The sequence below is a fragment of the Poecilia mexicana genome, unplaced genomic scaffold, assembly GCF_051168715.1.
Source record: "Poecilia mexicana isolate PSO_F unplaced genomic scaffold, ASM5116871v1 scaffold_10, whole genome shotgun sequence".
Lineage (NCBI taxonomy): Eukaryota > Metazoa > Chordata > Actinopteri > Cyprinodontiformes > Poeciliidae > Poecilia > Poecilia mexicana.
The window spans coordinates 24,008,779-24,021,923 of record NW_028263379.1 but is presented as its reverse complement, the minus strand read 5'-3'; the positions used below and the strand labels follow the sequence as shown (position 1 = coordinate 24,021,923).

Sequence of the window (13,145 nt, the reverse complement as noted above, 5' to 3'; positions counted from 1 at the left end):
TAATAAAAAAAATCATCCATCTTCATGAAAGCCATCAGGCAAAAAACATTGATACCGGTGTAAAGCCAAAGGCTCGTGTCCTAAAGGTCCGTCTCTATTATTTTTGCCAAGAAAACACTTGGGAGGAGGGCGTCAAGTTAACAGTACAGGTCAGAGCATTATGGATGAAAAATGACGCTCACACATATACACAAACAACCCTCAGGAAGGTAAGAAAAAGACTCAAAGGGGCCAAAAATATTCACTCAGTATGTACAAGCATTTAAATTAACTGCAACAAACAATGTGTGTCCAATGCTGGAGTGAACATTGCACAGTGCGCTGCCAAGCAGGGGCTGAAATAGCAGTTTAGAGAATAAGCACTTCATGGCAAAGGGGTTTCTTCAACACATAGTCTCAGAGTGTATTGGATATCGTAGTTCTTCATAACTAACACCAAAGAGGGACCGACACTGAAGCAACACAATTTTCCAATACAAGATAGGAGCAAAGAGTTTAGTTCCTTTTCATCATGCACAGGGATGCATCTGCAGGGGGGGCTGATAGAAATCACATTTATCATGCATCCCATAGGCCAAATGTAAAAAAAAAAAAAAAAAAAAAAAAACTAAATTTAATAAGTGACGACATGAATATTATTAGTGTTGCTCTCATATCTATTGTTTTAAAAAAACATGCTGTATTATTATTATTTTTTTCAATTTCATAACAAGAAAGTCTAGCAGGTAGGTCAAGAGGAAGGTAGATTGTTGATCGTAATCAATATCGGTGTCCAATTCAGAGCCAGGACGGACGTCAGTCTCTCTGAGACTAAAAGCGGCGCATCCTGTTATAACTGTAACTTAGGATGGTAGAGCTGTGTTTTCTTCATATTAGTTCAAACTATTATATTGTGCTCCATTCTGACAACTGTACATTATTGGCATATTTGGATTAGACTGCAGGTTGTGATGGATGATAAGCACCAGTTCCTTTTGACTTCATTGCAATTAATCAGTTTAACAACGTTAAAATTTCGCAGATTTGTGATAAAACCATTTATTTTATTTAATTGTTTACATACTACATACGTAAGCACATGGATGCAGTTGAATCAACAGACTTTTCTCCGTCTCTGTGTCACTCATTCGGTCCACATTGCAATCATGGCAAAAGGGCAGAGTTGGCCTTGAGAGCGCCAGGTGGCTTCACGGCCACGAGTCGCGTTTCAGTCTTTTTAGTGAAGAGCAAGATTTTTAAAACCAGGGTCCCTTGGCTTTATCAGGAGAAGAAAACTGGGAATGAGAGAAGGGCTCAGGCCAAACCGGGCTCTGCTGAGAGAGTTTGTTATGTGAAGAATTTTTTTATTTCTTCACCTCTGAATTTCATCCGAGTTATTGAGCTGCATTGGAAGGAACCTTTTTGAGGCTGAAGTTGGACCAGTTCACTGCTACTTTCTGGCGAGTTTGCTTTGCTGAATCAAGACAGAACCTATGAGAAGCAAAGATATGAAAAATAGGAAGTGAGAAAACTGGATTAGTGATGCAAATAAGGCTAACACTGTCAGATACGAACAGAGAAATCAGCAGATGTTCATCTTGAACTCAAAAACTCAAAAATCGGTTATTTTTCTGATCAGAGATCACTTGAGTAAGACCTACCGGTTCAACCAAACAACACGTTTCCATGTGGAATTGCTTTGCTTACTGACTGAAGAAGACTCAAATGTAACTTTTACCAGAACCACCGAGTTCTTCAAAATGAAGTTAGAAAATCACAGAAATGTACAGTGGTGTGAAAAAGTGTTTGTCTCCATCCTGATTTCCTGTTTTTGCAAGATTGTCACACTTCAGTGTTTCAGAACATTAAATGAAGTTGTTAATTATTAAGGAAGAAAAAAAGAATCCTAAAACTATATGTGTGAAAAGCTACTCTCTAAATAGATAACAGGAAGGCTCAACATAGTAAAACAGACATGTTTGGTTTTATTCATTTAGCTTTTGTTCAACATACCACTGTTGATTCCAAAATAGGGCAACCTTTTAGAAATCTCAGAGTTAAAGGTTTACACTCCCCCCAAATTTGTTTTATTTATCTATGCTAACTCTGACAATTGGTAAAACAGAGTAGCAAATGGCCTGTACTTGTGTAGTGATTTAGCTAGTCCAGAGGACTCCAAAGCACTGTACACTACATTCAGTCAGGAATCTTCAATACTGTTCATTTATCATGCCGTTTTTTTGATAAAGAAAAAAAATAAAAAAAGGTAAGAATTAGCATCAGCAGCTCAAAGCTTTATAAAACCCAAAGACTGGAATCCGAGCTCAAAATTCTGATTAGTGCATGTATGGTTCAAACTAAAACCCGATTTTTAATATATTTTTTAAACAGCTCTATTGTGATTACCTTTTAAAGTATTCAACTTCCCGATCAATCTCATCCATTTCTGTGGGATCCACATCTTTAGGGAGAAATACATCATCTGAAGAAGTGACATAAAGATGCAACATTAGATGGGACGACTCAAATCCAACATAATGTGGTAAAGACAAAGCTGTTGCCCCCGTACCAATAGCACTGTTGGACTTTTCTCCCTTATTCTTGTTCTTCTTATTTTTCCCCTTGGGTTGTTGCTGTGGAGGCCCATTTGGAGGAACGCAGGCGGGAGCTTTGCTCTCTGATTCCTGCTCGGATCGACCTCCTCGGGTCTCCATGTCAGTTTTCCCCCTTGGTGCACCCACAAGGCCGTTTGCTCCGTTTGACACGTGTTTGGACGACCTCCCCTCCTCGGCTTTCTTAGGCCCGTTCTTCTGGTTGTCTGCTGGCTGCTGAGGCTGTTTGCTCCCAGCCTTTGAGCCGTGAGACACCGTGTCTTTAGACTCATTGGTTTTCTGTGCTTCGTTCCCAGAGGCAGCTTTGGTTGGTCTGACAGAGTTTTGCTCCAACACCGACTGCTCCTGTTTTAGCTGCTGCTTTTTATTCTTCTTCGACTTTGCGCCGACGTTTCCAGTGCTCTTGGGGTCAGGAGCGTCCTCCTTTGATTTTGCCGTCGCTTGGGCTGGCACCTCTGGCAAACTGTCAGATCCAGCTGAAGTGCATCTTTCTGGGGAGCGAACTCTAGCAAGCTTTGAGAGACTGCTTGTAGTGTGCAACCGCTGGGCGTCCTTTGAAGCAGCACTGACACCTGATTGGGTGTTGGCAGCAGCGTTGGGAGAAGAGGACATATTCGTGTCCTCCCATCCGTTAACCAGGTCCAGGTGGCTCTTAAAGCTTCCCAGCGAGAGAGGAGACAGGTCCAGGTCTATCTGCTGCAAGTCAGAGGAACCGTTGAGATGGGACAGCAGGTGGTTTCCCTCCAATGTAGCCGCCTTCTTGGGAAAGTCATTGACGTCCAGGTTGAGGTCGTACATGCTGAACGAGGCCCGGATCGAGTCTTTGATGGTGTTCTTGATCTCTTCCAGTCGACTTGTGAGAAAACTGTTGACTCGCTCAAGTTCCAGCTGAGGCCAGTCAAGCAGCCGACTTGCTTCAGGGCCGTCGGGGATGGGCTCGTCTACGGGCTCCTCGGGCGCACCGGACTGGGGTTCACTGCCAGCAGGACCCGTGTTAACCTGCTGAGCTTTTTCCTGCATCATAAGAGGAAACAGGTTCAGGAGCAGACTTAAGTACAAACACATAACACGCAATGCAGAACCACCTTAGAGATGCACTCATCTACATGAATGTCATTGATCCTGGCTTATTGATTACTTATTGGAATCGTTTAATGTTGCAGCGGCTTGATACCTCAACATATAATTTGTGGTATCAAAATTGAGATGCAGGTTTGAATTTATTGCAGGGTTTTTTCTAATCTACAGAGGTTCAAGATTATACATGCACTCCCACTAAGACCTGGACCTGGCTTTTGAGTAACTGAGTTTCAACCTTCTGACCCAGGCTGTTCCCTTCAGATAAAACTATGTTAGTTATGATGTCCAAGAACAATACAATTCATTTTATCACAGGTTTGAACAGGCTGGCTCACCACATGTCCAGTTAAACATCAACATGGGTTGGAGACGACTTGTCCAAAAAGAAGCATCTGCTCCAAAGCAGACACCTTCAAGCTCAAATGCATTTTGCAGGCAAAACTATATCGAGCACAATATTTATCTTTTTGGCCAAGATCACAAGAAGTATGTTTGGTGGAGTCAACTTAAGTATTATCAGTACTGGGAAGTCAAGAATGGTTGAAGCTCGTTAAATTGTCCTAGATCACGGTTTATCGTGTTTTTTACCATGACAAAATGAAATCTGAAGTTACAAATATGCTCACAATTGACTTGACCTTCTATTGCCGGACAAAGATTTGAGCTTTAACCTTTAAAATAAACCACATCTATAGGTTTTGTTTAAAATTCACAGGTAACGATTTGCGACAGAACTTGAGCAGCTTTTTCCAAGGTCAGCACACCTTTTTCTTTTGTTTGTGTCGAGCCCTCTTGGCAGCCTTGGCACTGTTGACTGGTTTAGGCTCCGAGCTGTTTATGAAGTCCAGCAGCTCGTCCACGTCCCTGTTGTCAATGGCACCGACTGCGTTCAGCTCTGCATCCTGACGTTGAGGCAGCTCCTCCTTACGTCGCGTTAGGCGTGAGCGAAGCTTCTCGCGGATCTCGGCGTAGTTTCTGCTGGTTGGTGCAGCTGGAGGCTGCAAGATGTTAAACATGTTTAAATGTGACGCATGTTTGGCAAAGCAAATGCTTTCCATTTCTTGCTTTCTAGCTTTAAGGAAGGAAAAGCAAATCTACCGCATTGTGTCCAAAGAACTCGCAGTAGCAGCAGTCACAGTATTTCCCGTCCTTCTGATTGGTTGAAGAGGAGGCACAGGAGCTCCTCTCAGAGCTGCTGTCTTCATCCTCACCTTCTTCCAGCTCAGACGACGGGTGGCACAATGTCCCATTTGTCACTTTGTGCCCTTTACATGCCTGATCCCTGCAAAAGAACCCCCCCCCAAAAAAATACATCTTTACTTTCAAAAAATACAGAATTTTTCTAATTTCACATAAGCAGAGGCACCGGTTCTAACCTGCAGGCTCCGGCCGTCAGATGCCCTACATTTGAAGCGGCCACAGTTCCCGGGTTGTGTCCGTTGCAAGAGTGGTTACAGCCCATTAGAGACGTTCCTAGTTTGCTGTGTTGTGTGTTTACCGCAGGAATGTGGGAGTTTTTGCATGAACTGGGTTTGTGAACTGATGTCGGGCTGTCTGGACTCGGGGAGTTGAGTTTGGCTGTGGTGTTGTGGAGGTTTGGTACCAGCGGGGAGAAAGAAGTCTGGGCCGCCACGCCAGCGCCGCAGGACGAGGTGACGTGGCCGTGCTGTCCAGAGTTTGGCTTTGGGGGCAGGAGGGAGGAATGCTGGGAGGAGAGACCGGTGGGACTGTTGGGCGGTACCGACAAGTCTGCATGTTGATGGTGGTCACTGGGATGAAAGGCTTCCCCTGGACAACAAAATGAGCTCTAGGTTATATACATTGATCGACTGCAGGAATTACAAATGAGCAAATTCCTACATCTCATTTGTAATTAATTTGTAAAAATTACATCTCTGGGACATTTTATATGTCGCTACAATGGATGTGTTTTTGCATGTCAGATATAACTTGGGAAGTAATAATAGTGATAGAATTACATTTGCTTAAGATAATGATAAATTAAACTGTTTTTTTTTTTATTAAAAAATACTTAAGAATGTTTTCCGTGTTGAAACAAATGCTGTACTTTTATTTAGTCACATACAAAACGACTAAGTAAATCCTTTTTTTATACAAAGAAAAAAACATAACTTAATTAGTGACATAATGTAAAGAATTCAGTTGGATAAAATTAAACTTTCCACCATATTTGTTCCTAAGACAAATACAGTTTTTTAATTTTTTTTATTTCACCAAAAGATTGTTCCTCTTCAGCAGTTGCTTATGTAAGATAAAGAAAAAAAACTTCACATGCTACTTCCAGTTAGCGGTCTTATTTGATCAAGATGGTAAGCAACCGCACATTCTGGTTGCTTTCGTTCTACAAAACACCAAGAGCCTTTCCTTGAAAGCCCTTTTAATTACCCTGTGCGTGAATAAAGTCAGAAACTGAAAACTGGCAGCAAAATATTTCATCGGTACGTTACTACTTTTAACAAGACTGCTTGACTCAAACTAAACAAAACAAAATACCTGGTGGCGTTGGTCGACGGCACATGGTCTTGAAGTGCTTGGGAGTGGTCTTACAGAGGTCTGCTGAGGTAGACTGGGCGTTCCCAGCAGAGGATCCACTGGAATTCTGGGACGACGGGTGACTGTAGGGACAGACTTTGGGACTTGAGGTTTTTGCCGATTTTCCGGGTGCTTCGTGAAGCCCCCGTTTTTCGTGACAGGCTGTTAGCCCTGTAAATAGAAGCGTGTTTAAAATATCTCAGATAACAGAGGGTTTAATAGCTGTGCATCCCCTTAGCTCGCACCGATCAATGCATAGAAACAGTAATAAGCGTCGGACCTTTTGGTGTAATTGAACCATCAATAACAGAAAGAAGCATGTAGGAGTCATTCAGGATTAGAGTTTGCTTTGTGAAATCGTCTCTTTTCTTTGAGGGGACGTTTAACTGTCCAACTATAACTAATTATTATTGTTTCTACTAAAAGACGACAAGCTGACACAAGTGTTTTTGACACGTTTGAGTCCAGCTTACACATTTTAAAATGTTGACTTACTCATAACTGATGTAGAAAGACACTAGACGTTGACATGCCTTGTTCCTTTCTTATTCATGTTGCTCCGTCGGTGTGGTGTCAGTGCTCTGCACCCTTTGCTTCTTATTCACTAAACAAATTAAACCTTTCAAGAATGACATGCGACTTCATGATGCATACAAGCATCATTTGACTACTTTCACTTTCCATGTTTAAGCCTCAATCTTACATTACCAATTCAAATTTTTTGTTTTCTAGACCAGAGCTACAGGAACTCTGGTCTATTTAAGGTAAACTCTGCAACAAAGACTAAAGTAGGGGCTAAAATTGAAGAGTTGGTTTAGACGAAAATGCAAATGCTGTGTACTTATTTAATACTCAGATACTGACTACGAATTGTTGATAAACCAGAAAACAATAGTAGATGTCACCCATTTTGCAATACTGTTAAGAGATGATATGTAGTTGTTTTTGGAGTAATCTCTACTACGCATTTAAGAAGTTTACTCTTTGGGATGCTTTTTGTTTTTGAGTTGTGAAAGTTTGGGAGGAGCAATAAACTGCTGGTTCTATTCCTTCCCAACCATTAAAAAGTTGGAAATGATGAACAATAAATGATCTTGTCCATTTAAATGTTTCTCAGTTGTTGAACAAGTTTAAGACAGAGCAGCTCCTGCATCACACTCTGATCAAACCTTCGCTGCCTGAAAGACCAGTGACATTCTTTAAGGTTCGATAACAACTTAGGATAAACTAGTTTTAATTCAGCAATTAAACGCAAAGATGTTTCCTCAACTGAAAACAAAAACATGTATCCAACATGCATAACATTTGTCGATGCCAGAGAACAGCATTTAACTTTTCAGTATTTGACCTGGCGATCATTGAATCAAGTCTATTTCGTTCATTGGCTGATCAATAGTTGAGTCACTATTTCATCTTTTTTATTTTCTTATGTTATCACTGTCATTCGTTAATAACTAAAAAAGAACAGCCTACCTATGCAGTAACTGTGTAGTTATGAATAAAAGCTTTAATTTAGAGTTTGGTTTAGCCAACCTCCTTTCTGCAAACATCATTTTACCTGCAATAATTCTGAGCCAAAACTTTATTTTCGCCCTCTTTAGGTGCAGCAGAGCAAAGATGCCAACCAATAAAACTAACTTCAGTTTCCTCTGAACAACAACACCACCACCACCACCAACTCAACATCTGGATCTCAAGCCTGGAGAAACCTTCAGCCATCACTGTGTGTGTGTGTGTGTGTGTGTGTGTGTGTGTGTGTGTGTGTGTGTGTGTGTGTGTGTGTGTGTGTGTGTGTGTGTGTGTGTGTGTGTGTGTGTGTGTGTGTGTGTGTGTGTGTGTGTGCGTGTGTGTGTCATTGATGCCTTTGTTCCTTACCTTGTGATGACAGACCTTGTGAGTGCGAAGAAGTGTTGTGGTTGCAGTGCTCGCCTCCATTGGAGTGGGCCGAGTTCCAGAGACCTGACAGTTTGTGGGCCGACAGGAAGGAACTCGGGTCCCAGTCTACAGTACTTTGCTCCGGGTAACCGTTCCCACAGCTTTGGGACTTACAGGAGGAAGAGTGTGACAATGGTACCTTGTTTGAAAGAAATACACAAAACAGAACACCAATTAGTTACTCATCTGGCCTTCTTTTATTGACTCGAGTCTTGGCAGCAAAAGAACCCGGCAAGAGAGTGAGATAAAGGTCAAACGGCTTAGAAATGCATTAAAACTATTTTAATGAGAAAAAAACAAACAGTAAAAAAGACCGCTTCTTGTTTTTCTAACGTTTAACATATTTACAATTTGAACTGAAAGTGCACACATTAGACTTTTTTCTGACACAGCACTATCTGTTTTTATTTAAGGTCTGAGCAGCTAATTATGAGTTTGAGCAATTCCACTTTTATTTTTCTCAGGACAAATAAAACTGAAAAAATGTGCTGCAGGTTCCATGTTAGATGTTGTTTTGCATCCAGTGGAAAACTAAAAGAAAATACTTGATTATGCCCAATTATGCATCAGTTAGTTAGCTGAAAAAAGGGCATTTAAGTGCATGCTGTTGGGTGATGCATCATGGACCAAAGAAAGATGGAAGTTCTTAGTTTTAATGCATTCAGCAATTGGGGGGGGGGGGAGTCAAATCAGATTTTTCAGAACCTGCATCCCCATATGAAGCAAAACAAAAAGAGGTTCTCCCACACGCATTAGTAATCAAAACTTAGTAATTAAAACAACCAAACATTGTCCAAATATAAGAAAACAGGAGCAGAATAAAACTTCCCCTGAGCCAAACCGTTTCATGTTTTTTTTTTTTTTGTTTAATGTACCGATGAGGGCTGCTCCTGCGTGCTCCTTCTCTCCTCCTCCTCCACACTCTTGCAGCAGCTCTGACAGATCCACAGAGGCACCTCTCCCAGCAGGGACTGGGACAGCGAGGGCACCGCGTCGGCCAGCTTTCGACCCGGCGCCTCCCGCAATAAGGCCTGGGAGAGTGCAGGCACCGCGTCGGCCAGCTTCGTCCCGTGGCCGGCGGGAAGCCCGTTGACAGAACCCGCTCCCCAGTCCTTGAATTCTCGATGGCACAGCAGGCAGCAGGTGTGCATGGGCTGGGCAGACACAGACAGAAAGAAAGTGATTACCGTTACTGTGGAATTACAGCCCGACTTCACATGGCGCCATAATGAAGTTGAACCAATTTGAAGACAGGTGAATATAAACAGAAAACTTCAAAGCATCAGAAGAGTTGTTTGCTTTTTATTTGACCTAACTACTACTCAGTCTTTGTTTGTTTTATCATTTGAATACTTCCCTCTTGTTTATTCTTCTCTTTGAGACCCGTAGTACTCGATGAACAGACAGCCATCATTGCTCCTTTATATTCTGATACCATCATTTTGGCTGAGATATTTCTTGCAATGTCTGCACAAAACTCAGTTTGCTTTAAATCATCTCAAAGATTTGAACCACAATTTAAATGAACATTGCGCTTAATAACAGCCCTATAGTGTCACACACTTGCCAAGTTAATTTTAAATCCTATGGTTTAATATCACAAGACAGACTTCAGGGGCTCTGCAGTGTGTAGGGCTTTATGATCTGCACTGGCCAGCAATTTTAAATACTGCAAAGAAAGAGTGATGCCAGTAAGGAGCAAAGTCTTTTTTTTTTCATTTACAATTATTGGAAGGAAGATTAAATACAAAAAAAAAAAACAGAAACACAACTGAGTGCCTTATTAGAAAAGTAATGAAATGAGTGTTTCTTTGTGTTTCAAAAGGCTAAATGGAACATCACTGGAAACCTTTCTGATGTCATTGTGAGTTAAATCTAAGAATTACATGGAAAAAAATAACACTCACTAGTTAATACATATTTTACTTAGTTGATTACAACGAGTTATATCTGCGTTCAAGTAGTCTCAGATTTCAGAGCAGGGAGTCACACCTGAGTTAGAGGGTTCTGGTTGCAAGAGGGAAAACTGAGGGATTTGCCTTTTCTTTTCGCACCAACAACTACGAGCCTACTTCTTTCAACTTCCTGTATTAAAACACTAAAGGAACATATTCGCAAACAGATATTTTGCTGTGTTGCCCTGGTTTAATGAAGCGCTAATAAATGGTTAATATGGGCAACTGTGTGAGATCTTAAACTCAGAGTTTCTTCAACAGCTCCAGCTTTTCTGGTCCAAAGACTGACTTTAGGGAGCGTTCTGGTTGTTTTCCTGACTCAGAACTTGAAAAATACAAATTCAGAGAACAAAGCGAGTGGACAATTAATGCAACACTGTCAACGTAAATTGTTTACAGCTGGGTTCCCTTACCTTCCGGACCTACAGTACACTGTACATTATGTAATCATTATTTTTTTCAGCCGAGTTTATTGCTTCCCTGCAACATGGGAGTCATAGTTTAGTCACAGGAGATGAAACACAATTTCACAAGCAATAACTAAATCCTCAGCAAGAGCTACTAATCACAGAACAAAAACAGACGCTAATGAAGAAGACACAAAGTTAGGAATTAACTGGACATACGTGCACTTTCCAGAACCTAAAACTATAAGAATTATCTTTTTGACTTTTAAAAACCTTTCGTAAACCCTCTTTAACCACTCTGCAGATTCATTAAGTTTAAGAATAATGTCACGGTTTTACGAGAATCTGTTTAGATTGTCAAAAAGCCTTTGAAACTGTATTACTAAACATGGATTTGACCAATAGAAACCAGAATAGTCGGTAAGGAGATGTAATGTTCGGTTTGTTTTGAACTGTCTATGTGGAGTTTCATGGCATAAGAAGTATTTCAGATTGGTTACATTTTTGGAGCATTGCATTTCTCTGAGCTCCACTCACTGATTCAGCAAAAAAGAAAAAAAGAGAGATATTGATGACCATAATCGTGGGGTATCAATAAATTAACAAATGTCAACAGAAGTCAACTACAATTCTGTGTATGTATAACACTGAATCACATGATTACAAATCATATATAGCTAGATGTAAGTCACATCTAGCTATATATGTCACAATATAAGTAATGTTTCATGATTTGTAAGAAAAAAAATAAACAAAACTACACACTACTGTTTAAAAGAATCACATAAACTTCAACATGTTCTGTTTTACTGTTATTACTTCTTATTATAATAGTAAAAAGGGAAAACAGATTATAAATAAATAATATAGTTTTAAGGCTTGTTTGAGTGGAACTGACCCAGACTCAGCAAAATTCGCACCAGCTGGAGTTATATTTTATAATTTAATTAAAAAAGAAACAATGGTAAATCTGAGTCAAATCGTGTGGTTTTGACATCATTTTAGATGCTCGGTGCAAATGACGGGCTCATTACGACCTAACAAACTGATGCATTTACAGTCAAAGTTTTCACCTCCCAAATAGATAATAAAAAACAAGACACGACGGAAAAAAGAAAACCATAACTGAGATTTGGCATAATAATTTTTAACCCGTTCTCTCCTGTAGCCCGGTGGACTGCTAAGCTGTTAGCTTGTGCTTGCAGAGCGCTCCTGCACACAGGGATGAAGCACGTTTGCAGCACACTGACTAGCCTTGAGGCTAACGTTAGCTGGGCGGATGAAGAGTTGTAAAGGCTGGAAATGGGACGACCTGTATGAGGTACAATGTCACCTGTCCGACACAAGAGATGGGCTGCAGAGCTCCCGGATCCTCCTCCCTTAATTCAGCTTATTTGTTGACCTGCACATCCAACGCTATCACGCTCCACATCCACGACAAGTACATCAAGTGTGAAATAGCTTTCAAGTACGGAGCGAATGCATTTAATTTTACCTCAGCGGTTTTCGTTAATTAAATTAAAAAGAACAGTAGGGTTCTGTTTGGATTACCAGAGTGGAGAAGGAACACAGGCCGGGTAGTCTTTACAAATGGGTTGCTTTTTTAGCTACCTGGTTCGCCCTGGTGTTCGCCAGCCTATCCAACCCAGCATCTCCTCCGCCGCCACCGCCAGCTGCATCGCCGGGAGAGACAGAGCTCTTCGGTGCGGTCTGCTGTCCAGGCACAAGCTCCTTCTGGCCGACCCCTTGTTGCTTGCTTTTCTTCCTCGCCATTACAGTGGTGTTTGCGGGACGCTTTGGCCAAGTTTGCACCAGTTTCAATGGTTTTTACGAGCACACTTTCGTTTCTTCTCGGACCTCAAAATGTTCTCTATCTCCTCCAGTCAAGACAACAGTCAATATGGCGGAGGACTGGCACACTCGGGAGTTCAGAGGTTAAAGATACTACTGGCAAGGAGGCTTCACTTCCAACCGGTGAATGAATTTACAGTAACATTCAGTCGATGAAGCCAGAGATCGCCATGTTTAGGAAGGGCAAAATTGTCTTTTTTTTCCCCCTTTAGAGTATAATTGAAAATACAGCCCTAATTCCGAGAATTTCTTTTATTAGAAAACATCGTTAATATCTATGACAATAGCATAATTCTCACAAGCATGTATAAATTATTAAATCAGATTAATATATAATTAACCCTTGAGACCGAACGTGTCTCAAATGGTTAAAGAACGAATGTGTCAGCTACGGCGATTAAGAGATTTTGTTTAACTGGAAAATAGCCATAAACATGTTGCTTTAGGTTATTATTATTATCATTATTATTATTATTATTATTATTATTATTATTATTATTGTTGTTGTTGTTGTTGATGTTGTAGGAAACGGATTTATATAGTAGATAATTATGTAAAGTTGTATGATTTCTGTATGTGAGAAACTTAAAAAAACATCAGTACTACTACAATTATTGCCGTAAATACGCGTGAAAATGTCTTACACGTCTCTCGCGGAGGGGAGTGGCTGGCTTGACCGTGACGTTTTACGAGGCATTACGACCCCTTCAAATGCTTTTGGAAATGGTAGAGCCATATACATAACATTTTCATTTTTGAATTTAAACACAAAA

The 13,145-nt window shown here is 40.8% G+C and overlaps 1 protein-coding gene across 1 annotated transcript; it reads right to left on the bottom strand.

The window, feature by feature from the left end:
• Positions 1 to 1,022: 1,022 nt before the first annotated feature.
• Positions 1,023 to 12,422, bottom strand: fam193b (family with sequence similarity 193 member B). The gene is made up of 10 exons (XM_015010839.2): positions 12,133 to 12,422; positions 9,035 to 9,313; positions 8,100 to 8,298; positions 6,186 to 6,395; positions 5,048 to 5,459; positions 4,770 to 4,953; positions 4,436 to 4,669; positions 2,549 to 3,605; positions 2,386 to 2,461; positions 1,023 to 1,470 (listed from the first exon to the last, which is right to left on the bottom strand). The coding sequence occupies exons 1-10, from the start codon at positions 12,292 to 12,294 to the stop codon at positions 1,374 to 1,376; spliced, it is 2,910 nt and encodes a 969-aa protein (XP_014866325.1). The 5' UTR covers positions 12,295 to 12,422; the 3' UTR covers positions 1,023 to 1,373.
• Between the last annotated feature and the right edge of the window lie 723 nt (positions 12,423 to 13,145).